General features: G+C 47.4%; 1 protein-coding gene across 1 annotated transcript in view; it reads right to left on the bottom strand.

Moving 5' to 3' along the window:
• NUBP1 (NUBP iron-sulfur cluster assembly factor 1, cytosolic) overlaps positions 1 to 21,772 on the bottom strand; it is a 320,559-nt gene that overhangs the window by 182,710 nt on the left and 116,077 nt on the right. The window contains exons 7-8 of the mRNA XM_069210416.1: positions 4,732 to 4,886; positions 4,000 to 4,110 (exon numbers count right to left, since the gene is read on the bottom strand). Of these exons, the coding sequence (XP_069066517.1) occupies positions 4,000 to 4,110; positions 4,732 to 4,886 (266 nt within the window). The remainder of the gene's footprint in view (positions 1 to 3,999; positions 4,111 to 4,731; positions 4,887 to 21,772) is intronic.

Here is a 21,772-nt window from a genome sequence, read left to right as displayed (position 1 = left end):
AATGGCTTAAGGAGGCTACCCCTTCCAAGCCATTTAACACCTATTTCCAAGAAAGTGTGTGCAGTCTCCCTCTCCCACAGAAAATCTTTGTTCTGCCTTCCTCTGCATAAGCTGGTCAAGCAGTAGGAGGTCAGTAACCTGTCTGAGGGGTGGCAGCAGCGTGGGCTGCCGGAAAACCCCAAACAACTGGTAGGAGCAATGCAGGGGGTTCTCTAAGGAGCTCCCAGAGTGCACTGAATCATACAACCAATACTGGCAACAGTCTTGGGGTATGATTCTGACATGTTTGGTATCAAACATGTCCAGGTTTGGATTTACCGTTATGTAGATAGACACAGGTAGTCAGGTAGACCTGTGTCCATTACATGGGTAAAGTGGCTTCCCTGCACTTACGAAGTCTAGTAAAATGGAGCTGGAGTTCACAGGGGCACATCTGCTCATACAGGGGTGCCCTCATACACAGGTAGGTGAACCCTGCCCTCTGGGCTGGGAGGGCTACCACAGGGGTGACTTACAGTAACCTGGTGCAGTGAACTGAAGTGAAAGGGTGCAAGCACCTTTTCACATAGGCTACAATGGCAGGCCTGCAGACACATTTTACAAGGGCTCCCATGGGTGGCATAATACATGCTGCTGCCCATGGGGAACCCCTGGTGCCCCAATGCTCTGGGTACCATATACTAGGGACTTATATAGGGGCAGCAGTATGCCAAATGTGGGGTGTGTGAAGTCCCAAGCAAACAAATTTAGAGGGAGAGAGCAGTCACTGGGGTCCTGGTTAGCAGGATCCCAGTGAACACAGTCAAAACATAATGACATCAGGCAAGAAGTAGGGGTAACCATGCCAAAAAGAGGCTACTTTCCTACAAAGGGCACCAAAGCCCAGCTCTCCGCAGGACTCTGCCACTCCCCACCACCGGACACTACGGACGACAACGCCTCGGCCCACAACCTCCACCAATGGATAGTCGACTGCATCAACACTCAAGCACCCTTAAGCACCTCCCCAGCAATCAACACCACAGAAAACCCAGCTGGTTCTCCCCCAACCTCCAAGGTTTAAAGCGCACCTGCAGACGATTCGAGAGAAATTGGAGAAATATCAAGAGCACAACAGACCACAAAACATTCAAAGACGCTGTCAAATCGCACCACTGGCTCATCAGATTAGGTAGAAAACTAATCATTCAGGAGGGGCCAACGCACACAACAGCAAGGAACTCTTCACCATAGTCAAATAATTTGCAAAACCCGGGATGGACACCACAGACATTTCCCACCCAAGACCTCTTCTAAAACCTCGCCATCTTCTTTCACCAAAAAATCCAGGACATCTACAAAGGATACGCAAGCCAAGACCTGCACCCCAGCCCACCTGTACCACCAAGGACTCAAACCCCCTGCCGACCCTGAACCATGGGACCCTCCTCACCCTGGAAGACACCCTGAAGCTCATGAGTTCTATCCACTCCAGGGCACCCTTGGACCCACGCCCCCACCACATCTTCAGCCGAGCTTGTGCCACCATCGCCCGCGAAGTATGCTGTACCATCAACAACTGCATTAAGACTGCCACCTTCCAGGATGACTAGAAACACACAGAAATAAAGCCCCTACTGAAGAAGCCCTCCACAGACCCAACGGAGCTGATAAACTACAGACCAATCTCACTGCCCCCTTGCCCAGCCAAGGTAATTGAAAAAGCAATCAACCCACAGCTCACTGAGTTCATCGAAACAAACCACATCCCAGATCCCTCCCAATCTGGATTCAGGAGCAACCACAGCACCAAGACCATACTCCTAACAGCCACAGATGACATCCACTCCCTACTCAATCACGGCGAAACAGCTGCCTCCTCCATCCTCCTCGGCTGCTCTGCCGCATTTGAAACCGTCTTCCACAGCACCTTATGCACCAGACTACATGACTCTGGCATCCGCGGCAAAGCCTTGGAGTGGATCAGCTCCTTCCTCACCGGCCAAAACCAGAGAGTCAGGCTTCCACTTTTCATCTCGAAACAGCCCCACCCTCTTCAATGTCTACATAACCCCCCCTTGCGGAGATCGTCAGACACCACAAGCTCAACATCGTGTCATACACCGACGACAAACAGCTAATTCTTTTCCTCACCTACGTATCATCAACAGCCAAAAGCAACTTTATCATCGAAATTAAGGCATTCGCCGACTGGATGAAAGGCAGCTGCCTCTCGGATAAGACAGAGATCCTCATTCTGGACCTCACCCCTACTGCCTGGGACGAATCCTGGTGCCCCACTGCCCTCGGAACTGCCCCATCTCCCACCGACCATGCCAGCAATCTTGGCATCATACTCGACTTCTCGCTTTCTATGGCCCGCCAAGTCAACGCCGCCTCATCCTTGTGCTTCCACACACTCCGCCTGCTCCAGAACATTTTCAAGTGAATCCCCATCTATGCAAGAACAGGTGATCATGCACTTGTCAGTAGCAAAATCGACTACGACAACGTACTCTATACCGCCATTAGGAAGAAACTCCAAACAAGACTACAGAGAATACAGAAAGCTGTGGCCAGACTCATCCTGGAAATCCCCCGCCACAGCCAAATCTCTGCCCACCTGAGAGACCTACACTGGCTCCCCGTCAACAAACATCACTTTCAAACTCCTAACACACACTTAATAAAGCCCTACACAACATCGGACCTGCCTACCTCAACCACCGCCTCTCCTTCTACGCACCCCACCAGGCAACTTCACTTTGTTCAACTGGCCCTTGCCACTACCCCTAGGATCTAGAAGACCTGGCTGGAGAAAGATTATTCTTCTATCTTGCCATACAGACCTAGAACACACTCACGCTTCACCTCAGTCACCCTCGCTGGCTCAGTTCAGGAAGGACCTCAAGACTTGGCTCTTCGACTGATCCACGTCCCCCAACAGCGCCTTGAGACCCTCCCCCCTCCCCCCAGGTCAAAAGCCGCACTATACAAATATCTGATTGATTGATCCATTCCAATATTGTTCTTGTTTTAATTTAAGGATCAGTAGATAGTTTTAGTTTGTTTTGCAGGATTAAGTCTATTAGATAGGCATGTGTCTTTTTAATTTTTCAATGCATAATTACAGGACTTCCTGGAACAGTTGCAGCAACCACATAACTATTACGCCTTCAGTGAAGTTGCTCTCTCCTCACACACAACTATCGTGTTCAGGTGGGTCAGTTAATGTTAACATTTAATGTCCTATACCCGTGGAAAGACCAGTGCATATGTTCTTGTTGGACCATTTGGTCAACAGTCATAGTCGTATGCGTCAAATGTGCCCTGATGATACATAGATTTTGGTAAAGTTTCATAAGCCACTAGTCTCTTCAGCACCCATTAGACTTTAGGGAGTTTGCCAGTGGTTGTAGGTTCAAGTCATGCATTAACACAAGGACTAGGCACACTTTGATGTGAATGCCATTTAAAAAATAAAAAAAAATCACCCTATTTTCTCAGGAGTATAAAACGCTGCTGATTCACGTGATAATATTTTGCAGATTACAATACAGAAGAACTTTCAATCAGACAGTCTAAAATTGCAGACCACAACCGTACAATGAAATTATTTATAGAGTGCAGAAAAGCTATCACCCATCAAAAAACAACTTGTCTGGTTGACACTACATATATATTTGTTCTGCTATTTGTCTATGAACATGGGTAGACTAAGATCTGACACTATACATTTCCGACTGAAATGGGCAGTATAAGGAGCTAGCCAAATCTGAATTTAGCACTAAGTGTAGACAATACAGCCCTTCAGTCCCTCTGCCATTACTTTCAATAAAGCCTCTAAAGGCTGGTAGGGGACTTTAGAAACCAGTTTTAGCAGGAACTTTAACTACTGTAGGAAGGAACATATCAAAGGGTGATCAAACATCCTTACACATGGTTACTAGGCTGCTTTAAAGCTCTACCACTATCTTCCAACAAATATTTATAAGATTTAAAAGAAAGACATTTTCTTACCTTACATTTTGGACAGATAAAACCACTCATATTTTCTACTACACCAATAATGGGTAATTTCACTTTACGGCAGAAGTTAATTTCTTTTCGAACATCCTGGAGCGATACTTCCTGTAAAGGTCATATAACATTTTTAAAGAAAGAGACAGAGTGATATAAAATAAACTTTCTAAAATGTAAGTTTACTAGTATAAAACTTGAAACCCAAATTAGTCATCTTAAAGGTTCCAAAAATGATTTTACAAGAATAAAAGAAAAAACGCCTGCACAACTCTCCTGTCTACAGTTTGTATTAGTTCATTTTTTTACCACTATAAAAATTATGATTGTGTTCTGATGAAAAAACACTGATGAAAAAACATTTTATCCAATGGAATTTCATAACGTGCCAAACTACAATAAAATGGAGGATCAAGATTTGAAAATTGGACTTAAGAATACATTAATTTGTTTCTCCTCATGAACACTGGATAACGATATAGGTTGGCTAGGAGGACTATGCAATACTATCATCAATCACCCGCATAACAATCAATGCAAGCAGCAAGTGGACTTCAGTATATGTCAAAATAAAGCTCAAGATCAAAGACTAATGAGATCTGTTCCTCGTCTTTCGCGATAGACAATCCAGGTACATTTAAACAGGTGCAATTCAAATCAGCATTCCACATGCAGAAAGTTACATGCCAGACACTGTCACACACGTCTAATTTATTTTAATCTATACTGTACCTGTGGAGTGGTGATTATCACAGCCCCATCTATATGGGCGGCACTTAGATACTGTACTACAGAAAGGTGCTCGTCGGAAGTTCCAGGTGGTGTATCTACAATAAGGTAGTCAAGGTCTCCCCAGTCCACATCTCGCAAAAATTGTTTGATCATGCCTAAAATATAAAATTGAAACTTTGTTTTTTCCAAAAAGACACTTTCTGAAAAGCAATGAAAGATAAAAAAGAGTGATAACAAGGAATATTAATACAGTTACAACCATAGATTACAAATATGGTTCTAGTAACAAAACAACCAACTCAGAAGTTGCTCTGCCTCCGCTCCCTATCTGCTCTTCACTATGAAATCATTTTCAATTTGCTGCTGCACAGGCTGTCCTCACAATCAGTAGAATTCACACAGAAAGTAGTAAATCTACAATTGCAGATTTACACCCACCTGAGTGTGATTTGAAGCTTTTTAGAGTTCACAAACATTTTCAAGAGTCAAGCATGACAGCTTTCTATGCTCATTTTTGATGTCATGTAACATTCCCAGCAGGATTCTATTCCCACAGTGCAGAATTCTCCATGGCCTAAAACAAAGGGAAACAGGATCCCCTGAGCAAATATTTTTTTCCACCCAGATAATATCCTTGTAGAGAAACTCCTTCCCTTTCACTCCCACCAAAAATGTGAGTAATTCATTCCCTTTCCCGTCCGGCAAAGGGGTTTATGCTAGCCATTGGCTGGAATTAAAAGCCAACCCTATGCAGGATGGAATGGGGAAGAGAAAAAGTTTGTGAAGCTGACCAATGTCCATAGTTTTGAAGGATCACAAACTCTCAAGGCGAACCAAGGCGTGGAACATCTTTTTTCCCACCCTTTGGTGGGCTCATGCCTGCCAGGAATACTTTTTTAAATTCTTATACCGTCTCTCTCCTGTTTTTGTCTTTGCAGGATAAGTAATTTTTTTTTTTTTTTTACATGAGGAAACTTTCCTTTGCAAATCAGCATTTCACATGCCAAGACAGAATTTTATCTTTTGATGCTCGTCCCTTTCATACACATGCCTCTACAGTAGGTACATAAATAACAATTTACTTTCCGTATCTGGTAGAGACTATCTAGCCGCAGATTCTTCACCTTAGAATTATCCCCAGCAATCAGACTGTATCCGAACATTTTCTGTTAGCAGTGGCTCCGCTCTCAAGTAGGTGGAGTTGTTTGGCGTCACTGGTGCCGAAGTGACATGCGCAGTGCTTATTTAGGCACCATCCCGGCACGCTGGCTTCAGTTTCTTTTTGTGAATTTCCATGCCAGAGGATCTAAGCCACGAAGAGCACCGGCCACTGATGTGGAAAACTAGGACCCTGAAAGAGGAAAACCCTTGCCCCTAGAAATCTGTTTGCAGAGAGGAGAGGATGGGTGGGTAGGTATTAAACTTGCAACTGGATGAAGTCTCTACCAGAAAAGGCGCTACCAAAGGGAAGTAACTTGTTCATTTGATGGAGACTTCGGGCTGTAGATTCTTTACCTTAGAATAGAAACCCAAACAATACCTCCTCAGAGGAGGGTCTGGAAAACCATTTCACACTAAAAAGTCTTGAAGGACCAAACAAGCAAAGTGTCCATCCAGATGGCCCTGACTGTCCAGGCAGTAGTGCTTGGTGAACATGTGCAGAGAATCCCACATTGGTCCCTTACATATGTCCAGGACTGGAAATCTGCGTGCTAATGAAGTGGTCGCAGCCTTACCTCTAGTGGAATGAGCACGCAAACCCCTTAGAAGTTTGCTTGTTGGCCAGTGCGTGGCAGACTTTAATGGAGAGCATGATCCATCAGGAGATGGCCAGTTTCTGCACAGCTTTAGCCTTCTTCACTTCAACATATCCTACAAAGATTTGGTCATCCACCTAGAAAGCTATCGGTAAAGGTAGAACAACAAAGTTCTTTTTGGTTTCAGTAGGTGGAGTCACTCCTGCAGAGCCTAAAAGGTAGGTAGGGTGATGGATTGGTCTACATGAAAGGGAGGGACAACTTTTGGCAGAAAGGTAGCTCTAGTGCAAAGAACCAGCTTGTTTGGGAAGATGTTTAGGTACGGAGGCTTAGATGACAGAGCCTGATGCTCAATGACCGCCATGCAGATGTTACTGCCACTAGGACGGCATCTTAATGGTAAGGAGCCTGAAAGCACAACTGTGTAGTGGCTCAAATGGAGCGCACATCAGAAAGGTGAGTACTAGAATGAGGTTACAATGAGGCATGGTAAAGGTGGCAACATATGTTAAAGACCTTTCAAAAACCTATTCACAACGGGATTTGAACAGGGATGGCCATTTCGGCAACTGCATTAAGGCTGAGATAGCAGAAAGAAAGACAAGCCCAGTCCAGAGCCACAAGGATGACTTGGGCCTGGGTCGTTCCTGATCTTCTTGGCAACTCTGGGCAGGAGTGGTATGGGTGGAAAGGCGTACAGGAGGCCTGAGCGCCGCTCAAGATGAAAAGCGTCTCCAAGCGAAAGCCGCCTTGGAAAATCCAGTGTGCAGAAGTGCTGAGACTGGGCTTTCCTCTGCAGTGGCGAACAGAGCTAGCCAAGGCTCCCCCTTGCTGAAATAGAATCTTGCACCACCTCTGGATAGAGAGGTCACTCGGGATCCACTAGGCATCTCTGGCTGAGTTTGTCCGCCCTGACGTTCACAGAGACTGCCAGGGGTTGAACCACCAGGGACATGCCCTGTTGTTCCAGCCAAGTCCAGAGGCATAGGGCCTCCTGACAAAGGGTCCACAACACCAACCAGCCAGTACAACATGGCGGTCGTGTTGTCAATGAACAACAGCACTAGCCTTTTCTTCACAGAAGGTAGGAAGGCTTTCAATGCCAGACAGATCATCTGGAGCTCCAGTAGATTGATGCGGAGTCCAGATTCCACCGGAGATCAGAGGCTTCTGCTCTCCACCTCTCCCAAAAGGCCACCCAAACCCAGGAGTGATGCATCTCCTTATTGTCAGATCTGGTTGGGGAAGGGAGAGGGGTCCGCCGCTGACCCAACTGGTTCGTTAACCACTACTGTAGATCTTTTGCAGTGTTCTCCTAAATCTGCACCATATCAGAGAGATTCCTCTGATGCTGCAACCACTGGAACTTGAAGTACCACTGCAAAGCCTACATACGCCAATGGGTATGTGTCACAAGTAGCGTGTAGAATGCCATGAGACCCAATATCCTTAGAGTCAGTCTCACTGAAACCCCGGCTAGAGTCTGAATCATCAGTATCATAGCCTGAATATCCTGGACTTGCCTTTCGGGAGGATAAGCCAGAAACTGCACCATGCCCAGAGCAACACCGATGAAAGGGAGTGTCTAAGAGGTCAGGTGTGACTTCGACACGTTGATAGTGAACTCCAGCGAGTGCAGGATGTCTGCCACAGACTGGCGGTAGAATACGACTGCCTGGGGTGAGTCCACCTTCAACAGCCAGTCGGCAAGAGGGCAGAATGGCACCCGATCTCTGCAGATGAGCTGGAAGCACCGCCGTCACCTTGGTGAACACCCTATGGGCGCTGGTAAGGCCAAGAGGAAGCATGGTAAATTGAAAGTACTTGTGGACCACAGTGGGCCGCAGAAAATACCCGTGGGCAGGCAAGACAGGAAATTTGGAAGTAGGTGTCCTGCAAGTCCAACACTACCAACCAGTCTCTCAGGTCGAGGGCAGACTGATTACTATTGGCCAGACCTCTGGATGCCTGAGCTACGGGGTCTGGAGGTACTGCGTCCTTGACAACACAGAGGCTGGATTGGTTGTGTACCGGGTGGGCTGGGTGGGTAAATGCTGGAAGCTGGAAGCCCTCTCTGTGGCCACAAAAGGAGCAAAAAAAATAAGTGGGGTTAGCGAGGGGCTCTGGAAAGGCCCAAGGACCTGGCTGTAGCTCACTATTATCCTTGAAGTGCTCCAGCACTAAGACCACCTTGTATTCAAAGAGATGGGAGCCCTCAAACGGCATAACCATAAGCGAAGCTTGGACATTCCTTGAAAAGTCTGTTGTCCTCAGGCATGAGTGGCATCATAAGGCCACCGATGAAGAGTCCACTCTGCCTAGCGAGACTGTTGGGCTCAGCCCACGTTGGATTGTGCACTTTACTGCATCTCTCCCATCTGCCATAGCTTGGAAGAGTATGGCTCCAGCCTCCCCTGGGATCACAGGCAGCATCCACACAAACGAATCCCAAAATGTATGGGAGAAATGGCCCAAAGGAAACACTGTGTTCATGAACCGCAGCACCAAGGCTGGTTAAAGAAAACATTTTCTTGCCTTAAGTGTCTAGGCTTGTGGATTCCCTTTCTGGTAGCTTGGTGGGGAATGCACCAGGATTTACCTGGGAAGTGGAGGCTTGGATCACCAAGCTCTCCAGGGTAGGGTGCTGTGTGAGGAAACTGGGGTCCTCAGGAGTGGGGGGCGATAGTGGCAGGCAATTGTCCTGTTCACAAGAGCCCCTGTGCAGGGCTTGAACCTGGCCCTGAACAGGATGTCCGTAAGGGCTTTATCAAATGGGAGAAGCAGTTCTGAGGGTGTAAATCCCGCCTGAAGCACCTCTGTCAAAAGGTTATTCTTGACTGCCACTGAGGGCAGGCTAAGGTCACTCTAGCAAAAGATCCCCCCTCCGTTGTCAGAATAGGAGGAGAGACTATGCCAGTGACTTAGGGGAGGGGGGTGGGAGGTTCCAGCCTACTGGTGTCCACCAATTTCTCACACCTGTTCATTTTGGGTCTACAGGTAGGTATACTTTATGGTCCGGGCTCCTCCTAATCTTCCCCAAGCCCTAGTACATAGGAATAGGGCTCAGGATCCGGTCTGGAGTGTATGGCTCCAGTCGGCGTCGGAGTCGGTTGATGCCCATCTTGCTCAATGTCAGAGTCAGGTATGAGAATGGAGAAGACGCCTGTCGGGAGCATCAATATTGGGACCGGCATTGGGGAAGGTCAAGGTCTGTAAGACCAGCACTGATCCAGATCCATCCGTAAATTCAAGGGGCCGGACTGGCACTGTGGGCGGACCCGCAGAACAACTGGTGCCCAAAGGTGCTCCAGTGAAGACGAGCTGCCCAAATATGAGGTGCATAGTCTCTTTAAATTCTAGGATCTGGGTGGGGGGGTAGCTCCGACTCCTGGAAACTCTGGGAGGGGCAAAGATGGCTCAGGCTCAACCGTGGAGCCAAGCCTCAAATAACAATGCTGCCTCTCATCGAATGACATTGACGGACTGGGCGAGGTTGAAAACCTCTTCGACATCGTACTCTTCTTTTGGGTTTTACCAGAGAACGACTTCCATGAAAATCAATGGCTCTGCAACTTATCCCAGGACCTTCCTCTCGACCGGTATTGAGGCAGTCGTGGTGTCGCACGTCTAGCGGCAAGGAACTTGAATCTCTCGCTTAAGGCATTGAGGTGCATGGCGCAACAATAGATGCAGGTTTTGGCGTCATGCTCAAGACACCAGAGGCAGACAAGGTGCGGATCAGTCACTGACATTTGCCCGTGACAGGTCCCGCAGGACTTAAAGCCAGACTTCTTTGTGGACATCCCTGCCACAACAGGAGATAAAACCTGAAAAAAATGCTGCAACAAAAGTAAAAAAAAAAAATAAAAATAAAAAAGAAGAAAAAAAGGTCAGTCAAAAAAGTAACTGGGTGCAGCTCTCTCCAGGTCTGCTCTGACTGGCACTGAAAGAAGAGAACTGACAGTAAAGCACTGGAGTGGCACCTAGGGACCTATACAGGCACCGCACACGCCACTTCCAGTGCAGACGTCATGCAACACGCAAAGCTGAACAATGCCGCTTACTTGCATGCAGGTGTACTGCTAACAAAATATTTCTGAATCCAGTCGGACACCCTGGGATTATTCTAAGGTAAAGAATCTGCAGCTAGAAGTCTCTATCAGATTCCCACATAATGAAAGAAGAAAAAGTTCTTAGGATACATTTGTTCCCAATGGAAGACAGCCCCCTCCTTCAATCTAATTGCAGCCAATATTTTTACCTTTTGAGTTATTAGATCAATGTGACGAAAATATTTTGTATCAAACAGTCACCAACTAAATTAAGGTCCTAGTCTCAAGGAACGTCTTTATTAGACTAAGCTTGTTCTCATCATTCAGGTACACTCCCAGGGAAGAGAGACAGTGTTATAAGGCTCAAAAATAATTTCTAAATTTTCTAGGTGAGCCATAAGCACAATATAGCTTCTTATGGATGATTATCTTGGTCTTCCAAGAGGCTGACTACAAATTTGACATTAATTAGGGCACTCCTTCCTAGTGGCACATACAATGGAAAACGTATCCTTAAGCCATGCCTGAATGAGCATCAAGGACTTTGTAGGAAACCAATCTGTCAAGTTCACCAATGTTAGAGAGAGTTGACAAATGAACACCCCACCTCTTTCCTGGCTTGGGGACGTCATGTTTGGAGGGGGAGGGGGGGGGGGGAGCTCAGTTTGATTCAAATTTCTTATATTTCCCTCAGAAAAAGCATACAAGCGATAAGGAAACAAGATCCAACTGATCAACCATGTCACACCCAGCAAGAAAATGAATGTTTGGAGCTATGTGGAACGTAAGGACCCACACAGAGTACATCTACTGTCTACATCTAGAGCATAAGTTAAAGGATTGCAAGATATGCCATACTTTTTCTTCAAAAAAATTTAAAAATACAGAGGGAAGACTGAATTTGACTTCAGAAATTGAAATCTAAAGAAAAATGTGTTACTTACCTGAACTCTTGTTCTCCAGTATTAGTATCTTTCATAGATTCACATGCATGAATAATCCCTGTCGTCAAATTGGGAGTCCCACGGTATACTGTAATGCAGTAGAACTCGTATACATAGATTACAAGGCATACGACACTGACTTTAATAGTTAATCTGTCTGATTTATAAAGAACCAAACTCCAGCCAATCAGGTGATAGTACCCTTTAGAACTCAATCACCAGTTGACAAGAAGGAGAGCCTTTAAGAAAGAGGAGGGTGGGTCTCATGTGAATCAATGAAAGTTACCAATAGTGGAGAACAAGAGTTACAGGTAAGCAACAACTTTTCTCTCCAGTATTGACTCTTTCATAGTTTCACATGCTTGAATCAGAACAGTTAGCAGCATATATACTATATACTGTAAAATGTCATAACACAGAGGACGGTGGGTATACACACACATATATCAAGATATAAGGCTCAACTTATTGGAAAAGATGGCACAGTTCTGCTTGTTCCACTGCTACATCACTGCGCTGTGACAAATTCAGACAATAATGCTGTGTGAACGTATGCCTGTTTTTCCGAGTTGCTGTGCGGAAGTCAGAGATAAGAGTAAGGCTAGTTTCCATGTTAAGAGTTTGAGTTCAGCCTTGTGAATAGGCTTAAAAAGGTTCTTCACTGGGGTGTGGCCAAGGCGGAGACCCAGCAAAACGTGTCTCCCCTGAGCTACCGTTCAGCTTCCCCCTTTCCAATGCATGGGATGTAATCTAGAGGATCACTTTACCCTGTCCCTCCCCCCCCCCCCACATCGACAGAGATGTCCCTATCATGCAGGGGGTGACTCTGGCGTCGTGCATCTCCACCATTTCTGCTCCGCGGAGGGCCACCTATGCGACTCAGTCGGTGGCGACCATCTTGTCTGTCACAGGCCGGCTCCTCCGAGACACCTGCTGACACCTGGCTGCTGGCGGCTTCCCGCTGTAACAACCCGGAGTGCGTAAAAGACAACCTATGATATCTGAGGGAGGTCGGTGGCGGCACAAGGCCCACTCCACCATGATGGGGGGGGGGGGTAATGCATGCTGCCAGGGCCGTCCTGCAGTGCGCTGAGGCCCGGCAGCGACTGTTGTGGGGGCCGCTCAGGATCCGTGGCTCCCTTCAGACGAGTCGCCCTCGGGGACTCCTATGCCACCAACCTCCTGGGGCCATGTGCTAGGGGTACAGACAGAATTCCTACCCCTCCTCCACCTGACATCGTTGCACACAACACTCCACAGCGCCTTCCTGGAACATGCTTGAAGGGCCTAGTTATGGCCTTGCATCCCAGGCGCTCTCCATTTCTTTCTTTTTCTCCTGCAGGCTACCCACTGTGGTGGGGGGTGGGGGGGGGGGGGGGGGGGGGGGGGGGGGGAAGAGGTAAGCGACCTTCCACTTGAGTGATGGACTGATTATGACGACTCAAGAGAGGTGAGGCAAGCGGGTGACAGTCTGTGTGAGGCCTGACCTGTACTTGATCACCATATTAAATGGCCTCTGCTCGCTTCACCTCATTCTAAGTGGCCTACAACTAACATAATACTGTTGAATCACTTTAACTTGCTCTATTGACCCTGACTTGCCCTATATATCTTACACTAATGCTTCTTGTCAATCCTACACCCTGCTCACATACCGGACCAGATGTCTTCTAGGGCCAGAGGGTCCTGTGCCACAGCTGTCACTTTAAGAGAGGATTCCCACAATTTGACATGAGGGTAATGGAGCAGGCTGGCCCTGATCTGCTATCGCACGGCCCCACGGGAGAACTTGGCACTATCCTTTGACTACCTACACTCCTCGACCCACAATTCGAGGACCGGGACACAGCAATACATCTCTCGTGACACCCATGAGACACGTCTATTTTTTAGCAATAATAGCAACAAACTGGGCAAAAAATCCCTGTAATGCCTCGATAAGGGACATGCCCCGGAGGTCTGACTCACACACCCCCAACCTCACACACCCCCATCGCAGGGGAAGGAGTCAATTACATCATCCCGACAGTGGAGGCAACAGTAGATACTCAAACCCCAGCAACTAAAGAGGACATACATCTAGTGACTGAATTTTGTAAAGATACTGCAAAGCTCTGCCAAGACTTTATGCGCACTTCTGTCCGATCTGGATAAGTCCGTCCGCCAGCTTGACTCTCGCCTGACAATCTGTGAATCAGCCTTCACAGACCAGGCTTTGGAAAATGTGGACCAAACAACACGCATCAAGAAACCTGAAAAGAACCATGACCTACTCCAAGATAACCTGGACGATCTGAAGAATCGCTCTAGATGAAACAATGTTCGTATTAGGGCCGTTAATTCAACCGTTTCTCCCTCGGACCACGAATCAAACGTCCAGGCTCTCTTAGCCCACTTGCTGGGCCCCACCATTGACCAGCCGATTGTCTTGGGCCGCACACAGAATATCCTCAACCTTTCAACAACAGAAGAATACTGCACCAGATGTTCTCACTGGAGATCACTACTTTCATATTAAGGGAAAGGTAATGCAGGCAGCCAGACGTCAGGAACCACTCGCTAATGGAGGCAACAGCATTTCTATCTACCAAGATGTTTCAGCTCACACGTTGGCCCATCGCAAGAAGTTCCGGGCTGCCACCCTCCACCTACGAGAACAGAAAATTCCTTATCGCTGGGGCTTTCCATTGCACCTCCATTTCACCTACAAGGATAAAACAGTGGTAGCTCGTATTCCCAAAGACACTGGCAAGGCTTTTGGACTGCCATCTTCACAAGACATGGAGACTATTCTGGATACGCCGGCAGCACTCTCCCTGGTGGACGAAGGGGGAGGATAGCGATTCCCTGGACACAAAACTGTGACAAGGAAAGCCCACAAGCAAAAACAACTAAACGCATGGGTCCACTGACCGCTTCTTCCAATGATGAAACTCCTGCTTGATTATTTAGACTGCGGATGAGCCCTGGCCTGGCTGTTAAAGATGGCTAAGGAACAATCATGGAAACTGTATGAACTACCAAGGTCCTCATCCCACTGATCTCGGCAAATGCAAGTAAGGGGGAAAGGATTGGGGGGGACAGAGTCTTTTGTAGGGAGATATTCTTTTGTATGGGGGATAGAGTCTTTTGTAGGGGCTGTCTCCCACAGCCTTTTTTTCTCCTTAATGCTTAGAGATTTGTATTTCATGTTATGTTATTCCCTATTGAAACGATCCACATGGCCCCCCCTCTGGGGAGGGTGAGTCTAGAGCCTCAGAACTGGCATGTTTGGCGCCTCTGTTTGGTTGTTGGATATTGTCTTACATGTTTATCTTATTTTGCCGTTTGACACATTGACACCATTGCACTGGTATGGGTATACAAGGTTGACTGGAGCTCCGGGGGCCCGCTACGAAATAAGCAGCTGTTGCTACACGACATGCATATGACGCCAACACTGATCACAATAAATATACAGGGCATTAGTTCCCCCATTAAACACAAGGCATTGATTACCTGGCTACATCGACGAGAGGCTGACATTGCATTCCTCCAGGAGACGCACCTTCTTCAGGAAGACACTAAACACCTGCGTTCTTATTGGTATCCCATACAATATAGTTCTTCCTATACCTCTAAAACACAAAGGGTTGCCCTGTTACTCTGCAGAGGTCTCCTATTCTAATCCAATACCACGTATAGGGCTACAGGGTGTGTGTGTTGGGCATCAGGGGTTAGTCTGGGCTCATCCACAATATCACTTCTCCGTTTACTGCCCTACCACTGAAGGCAAGTCCTTCTATACAGATCTCTTTCTGACAATTTCTCTTTTTGCACGGGGTGCCGTACTCCTAGGAGGGGATTCCCCCCCCCCATGTCACCCTTGACTCACGTGTTGATTGCTCTCACGTGCGACACAGGGATGCGCACCTACCGCAAGCCTTGCTCCAGTGCATATCTGATCTTTCCTCATAGATGTTTGGAGACATCTATACCCAGCAAACGTGATTACACGTTTCCAATGTCCACAAAACATACGCATCGACTACTTCCTGATTTCCAACACAATACTCCCCTGCTTGCTGGATTCAACAATTGAGGTTAAAGTCCTGTATTACCACGCTCCTGTAAGCCTACAGATAAGGCCCGATATCCCTCAACCCCCATATCCACATCCATGGGTGTTAAATGAGGTAGCCTTCCGCGGTCCGTCCCTTCACTGTCAAATAAAAGACACCCTTGAACACTACTTCACTGATGACACAGGATATGTGTCCCCCATGAAGCTATGTGACGCAGCGAAGGCAGTCCTCCAAGGAGAACTAACTTCACATACAGCCGCGCTCGAGAGAATGGCCAAACTTCATGGGCAGGAGCTGAAGAACAGCTTTTCAGATTCAGAAACTCGTCATAAGAACCAGTGCATGACACCGACTTTGAAATACCTCTGCAACATACGAGGGGAACTGGACACCTCTTAATGAAAGAGGTGGTCATGAAACTTCTTTTTACTGTCCAAACCTACTACATGCAGGGGGACAAAGCCCGTAGATTATTAGCTTACAAAACATACCTACACTCCAAACACAACCATATTCACGAAATCCGGGATGAGACGAGTCCCTCTTTCTTTACAACACCGGACATAACGTTCTTTTATGGCTATTTCTCAGCCTTCTACAGGGTCCAAACCTTAGATGAACACCTTCAGGATATGTACCTACACAGTTATACTTCCCCTGATCGCAGCAAAGAATTACTTCAGCTTGAGTCCGATATGAGCCCAGACGAGGTTAGAACAATCATCAACATTCCCTCTACATGCAAAGCATCTGGTCCTGATTGGTTTTTGGCTACGTTTTACAAAGCATTCGTCCACACATTGTCCAGTCCCCTGGCCCAAGTCTTCAACCACCTTAGAGCCACTGGCTCTGTTAACGACACAATGTTGTGAGTCCCATATTACACTGCTCCTCAAGCCACATAAATCTCCTACCAACTGTGCTTCATACCATCTAACTGCACTTCTCAATTATGACATGAAAATATTTATATCAATCCTATTGAAGCGCCTCTTACACATTTGCCAACCATCATTGCCCCACAACAATCAGCATTTATCTATAATCAACACGCTAACAATAACAACCGCTTAGCAGTGGCCCTCATGGACGTAGCACAAAGCACCCACCAACCCCTAGTCCTTTTTTCCTAAGATGCGGAAAAAGCATTTGATAGGGTGGACTGGGTATACCTCTCCAAACTACTGACCAAAATTCACGTAGTCCCCAAGTTGCTAACCTACATTCAAGCTAACTTTCATAAGCTTATAGTGAAACTGAAGATCAATGGGACTCTCTCCCCCACGTCTCCCTTACAAGGGGGACCCATCAGGGGTGCACTCTTTCCCTTTCAATTTTTGCACTTTCCATGTAACTTTTAGTGGCAAAAATCAAAAACAACCCAGACATCCACGGTGTAAGTATAGAACACAAATTGGCCCTCTTCGCTCATTATATTCTGTGCTTCATCACCCACCCTGATACCTCTATCCCAGCCCTGATGAGGGAACCTGATTCTTTTTCCAGAATATCTGGCTTCAAAGGAACTTTACAAAATCTCGGGGTATGGGAATAGCTGACCCACGTAGTAGCCGAGAACTACCTGTTCGACAAGCCGGGTTCCAATCGGCTACCTCCAACATCCCATACCTAGGCATCCATCTCACATCACGTACAGCAGACCTATATCAGGGCAACATTCCCCAGTTAACTGCTGTTAAAAGACCTCTACTGTTGGGGCAAGCTGGTGATCTACTGGTTGGGCAGACTTAGCTGCCTTAAGATGAATTTCATGCCACGCCTCCTATACGTCCTCCATACTCTTCTGCTTTTGATTCCTAAATCAATACTGATACATATACACGCCAAAATGCTCAGCTTTGACTGGGGCGGCAAATCCCCCACAAGTGGCCAGGGCAACTATGTACCGCACCACAGCAGACAAAGGCCTGGGGTTTTCTGATATATTCACCTACACACTTGCAGCGCAACTTCAACCCTCCCTGGATTGGAACTATACCCCCAGACAATAACCCTTGTGTGAAGGTTGAACAGGCTTACTCCTCGGTCCCCTTGAGTGGCTTGCTGTGGGCTCCATTCTCCCGCTAACATCCTTCCTACTACAATACTGGTACGAAGTATGTGCCAAATGAGGCTTCCCCGCATTTCATTTCTTCTCACACCCTTAGCACCTAATCGTTATTTCCCTTCCCGGAGCTCTTCATCAGGCCTCTTTTAACTGGGATAGAGACAAGGCTCCTAGACTACAAGCTTTCTATGATGAGGGTATCTTGAGAACAAACTACTGTGTGGCATACAGTGTGGGCCAAGTTTTACCTTGGGCAGGGCTTCCAAAAGCTTGTGTAGCTATGGAAGGAAACAAAACAGCTATCAAATCCCTTTTCCATTCCATTGTTTGGCGTAAAGGCATTTCACTGCTCTATCACTATATACTCACACTCGCTCCTGCCAAGAAACATGCATATATGATACTGGGAGAAAGGGAATTAGGAACTGAAATTTCTGAGAACACATGCAGAGCAATATGGCAGACAGTGTCTGGCTCGTTAGTATGCATCCGTCATAAAGAAAATGCCTACAAACTTGTCACACAATGGTATCTGATTCCGGTCTGGCTACACAGAATGTCTGGGATGTGGTGAATGGGGCACATTTCTACACACTTGGTGGACTTGTCAGTTGATACAATTTTTTCATAACACACACAACATCTCCAATACCACGCTGCCCCACGATCTCCTGCTGGTTCTTTTAGGTGATCCTGGGGTATAGAGGGCTCTCCCCACTATGATCTCCCAGAGTCGGTGTAAAGAAATGGCTCCCTGTTGCAGTTACCCCCCACTTTTTGCCTGATACTGATGCTGACTTGACTGAGAAGTGTGCTGGGACCCTGCTAACCAGGCCCCAGCACCAGTGTTCTTTCACCTAAAATGTACCATTGTATCCACAATTGGCAGACCCTGGCATCCAGATAAGTCCCTTGTAACTGGTACTTCTAGTACCAAGGGCCCTGATGCCAAGGAAGGTCTCTAAGGGCTGCAGCATGTCTTATGCCACCCTGGAGACCTCTCACTCAGCACAGACACACTGCTTGCCAGCTTGTGTGTGCTAGTGAGAACAAAACGAGTAAGTCGACATGGCACTCCCCTCAGGGTGCCATGCCAGCCTCTCACTGCCTATGCAAGTATAGGTCAGTCACCCCTCTAGCAGGCCTTACAGCCCTAAGGCAGGGTGCACTATACCATAGGTGAGGGTACCAGTGCATGAGCACTGTACCCCTACAGTGTCTAAGCAAAACCTTAGACATTGTAAGTGCAGGGTAGCCATAAGAGTATATGGTCTGGGAGTCTGTTTTACACGAACTCCACAGCACCATAATGGCTACACTGAAAACTGGGAAGTTTGGTATCAAACTTCTCAGCACAATAAAAGCACACTGATGCCAGTGTACATTTTATTGTAAAATACACCACAGAGGGCACCTTAGAGGTGCCCCCTGAAACTTAACCAACTATCTGTGTAGGCTGACTGGTTCCAGCAGCCTGCCACACTAGAGACATGTTGCTGGCCCCATGGGGAGAGTGCCTTTGTCACTCTGAGGCCAGTAACAAAGCCTGCACTGGGTGGAGATGCTAACACCTCCCCCAGGCAGGAGCTGTGACACCTGGCGGTGAGCCTCAAAGGCTCACCCCTTTGTCACAGCCCAGCAGGGCACTCCAGCTTAGTGGAGTTGCCCGCCCCCTCCGGCCACGGCCCCCACTTTTGGCGGCAAGGCTGGAGGGAACAAAGAAAGCAACAAGGAGGAGTCACTGGCCAGTCAGGACAGCCCCTAAGGTGTCCTGAGCTGAAGTGACTCTAACTTTTAGAAATCCTCCATCTTGCAGATGGAGGATTCCCCCAATAGGGTTAGGACTGTGACCCCCTCCCCTTGGGAGGAGGCACAAAGAGGGTGTACCCACCCTCAGGGCTAGTAGCCATTGGCTACTAACCCCCCAGACCTAAACACGCCCTTAAATTTAGTATTTAAGGGCTACCCTGAACCCTAGAAAATTAGATTCCTGCAACTACAAGAAGAAGGACTGCCTAGCTGAAAACCCCTGCAGAGGAAGACCAGAAGACAACAACTGCCTTGGCTCCAGAAACTCACCGGCCTGTCTCCTGCCTTCCAAAGAACTCTGCTCCAGCGACGCCTTCCAAAGGGACCAGCGACCTCTGAATCCTCCGAGGACTGCCCTGCTTCGACAAGGACAAGAAACTCCCGAGGACAGCGGACCTGCTCCAAAAAGACTGCAACTTTGTTTCAAGAAGCAGCTTTAAAGAACCCTGCAACTCCCCGCAAGAAGCGTGAGACTTGCAACACTGCACCCGGCGACCCCGACTCGGCTGGTGGAGAACCAACACCTCAGGGAGGACCCCCGGACTACTCTACGACTGTGAGCACCAAAACCTGTCCCCCCTGAGCCCCCACAGCGCCGCCTGCAGTGGGAATCCCGAGGCTTCCCCTGACCGCGACTCTCTGAAACCTAAGTCCCGACGCCTGGAAAAGACCCTGCACCCGCAGCCCCCAGGACCTGAAGGACCGGACTTTCACTGGAGAAGTGACCCCCAGGAGTCCCTCTCCCATGCCCAAGTGGAGGTTTCCCCGAGGAAGCCCCCCCTTGCCTGCCTGCAGCGCTGAAGAGATCCCTTGATCTCTCATTGACTAACATTGCGAACCCGACGCTTGTTCTTACACTGCACCCGGCCGCCCCCGCGCTGCTGAGGGTGAAATTTCTGTGTGGGCTTGTGTCCCCCCCGGTGCCCTACAAAACCCCCCTGGTCTGCCCTCCGAAGACGCGGGTACTTACCTGCAAGCAGACCGGAACCGGGGCACCCCCTCCTCTCCATTATAGCCTATGCGTTTTGGGCACCACTTTGGACTCTGCACCTGACCGGCCCTGAGCTGCTGGTGTGGTGACTTTGGGGTTGCTCTGAACCCCCAACGGTGGGCTACCTTGGACCAAGAACTGAACCCTGTAAGTGTCTTACTTACCTGGTAAAACTAACAAAAACTTACCTCCCCCAGGAACTGTGAAAATTGCACTGTGTCCACTTTTGAAATAGCTATTTGTGAATAACTTGAAAAGTATACATGCAATTGAAATGATTCAAAGTTCCTAATGTACTTACCTGCAATACCTTTCAAACAAGATATTACATGTTAAATTTGAACCTGTGGTTCTTAAAATAAACTAAGAAAATATATTTTTCTATAACAAAACCTATTGACTGGATTTGTCTCTGAGTGTGTGTACCTCATTTATTGTCTATGTGTATGTACAACAAATGCTTAACACTACTCCTTGGATAAGCCTACTGCTCGACCACACTACCACAAAATAGAGCATTAGTATTATCTATTTTTACCACTATTTTACCTCTAAGGGGAACCCTTGAACTCTGTGCATGCTATTCCTTACTTTGAAATAGCACATGCAGAGCCAACTTCCTACATTGGTGGATCAGCGGTGGGGTACAAGACTTTGCATTTGCTGGACTACTCAGCCAATACCTGATCACATGACAAATTCCAAAATTGTCATTCGAAATTGATTTTTGCAATTTGAAAAGTTTTCTAAATTCTTAAAAGACCTGCTAGGGCATTGTGTTAGATCCTGTATAGCATTTCTTTTAGAGTTTAAAAGTTTGTAAAAGTTTGAATTAGATTCTAGAACCAGTTTTAGATTCTTAAAAAGTATTCCAACTTTTAGAAGCAAAATGTCTAGCACAGATGTGACTGTGGTGGAACTCGACACCACACCTTACCTCCATCTTAAGATGAGGGAGCTAAGGTCACTCTGTAAAATAAAGAAAATAACAATGGGCCCCAGACCTTCCAAACTACAGCTCCAGGAGCTGTTGGCAGAGTTTGCAAAGGCCAACCCCTCTGAGGATGGCAACACAGAGGATGAAGATAGTGACTTGGAGGAAAATTCCCCCCTACCAGTCCTATTTAGGGAGAACAGGGTCTCTCAAACCCTGACTCCAAAAATAGTAGTCAGAAAAGCTGGCTCCCTCACAGGAGGGTCCAGCCTCTCTGAAATCACTGAAGGTAACTCCAGTGAAGAGGACATCCAGTTAGCCAGGATGGCCAAAAGATTGGCTTTGGAAAAACAGATCCTAGCCATAGAAAGGGAAAGACAAGAGATGGGCCTAGGACCCATCAATGGTGGCAGCAACATAAA

Source organism: Pleurodeles waltl, chromosome 10, assembly GCF_031143425.1.
Source record: "Pleurodeles waltl isolate 20211129_DDA chromosome 10, aPleWal1.hap1.20221129, whole genome shotgun sequence".
In the NCBI taxonomy this organism is placed as follows: domain Eukaryota; kingdom Metazoa; phylum Chordata; class Amphibia; order Caudata; family Salamandridae; genus Pleurodeles; species Pleurodeles waltl.
Note: the sequence above shows the minus strand (reverse complement) of the source record. Positions and strands in the feature narration are given on the sequence as shown.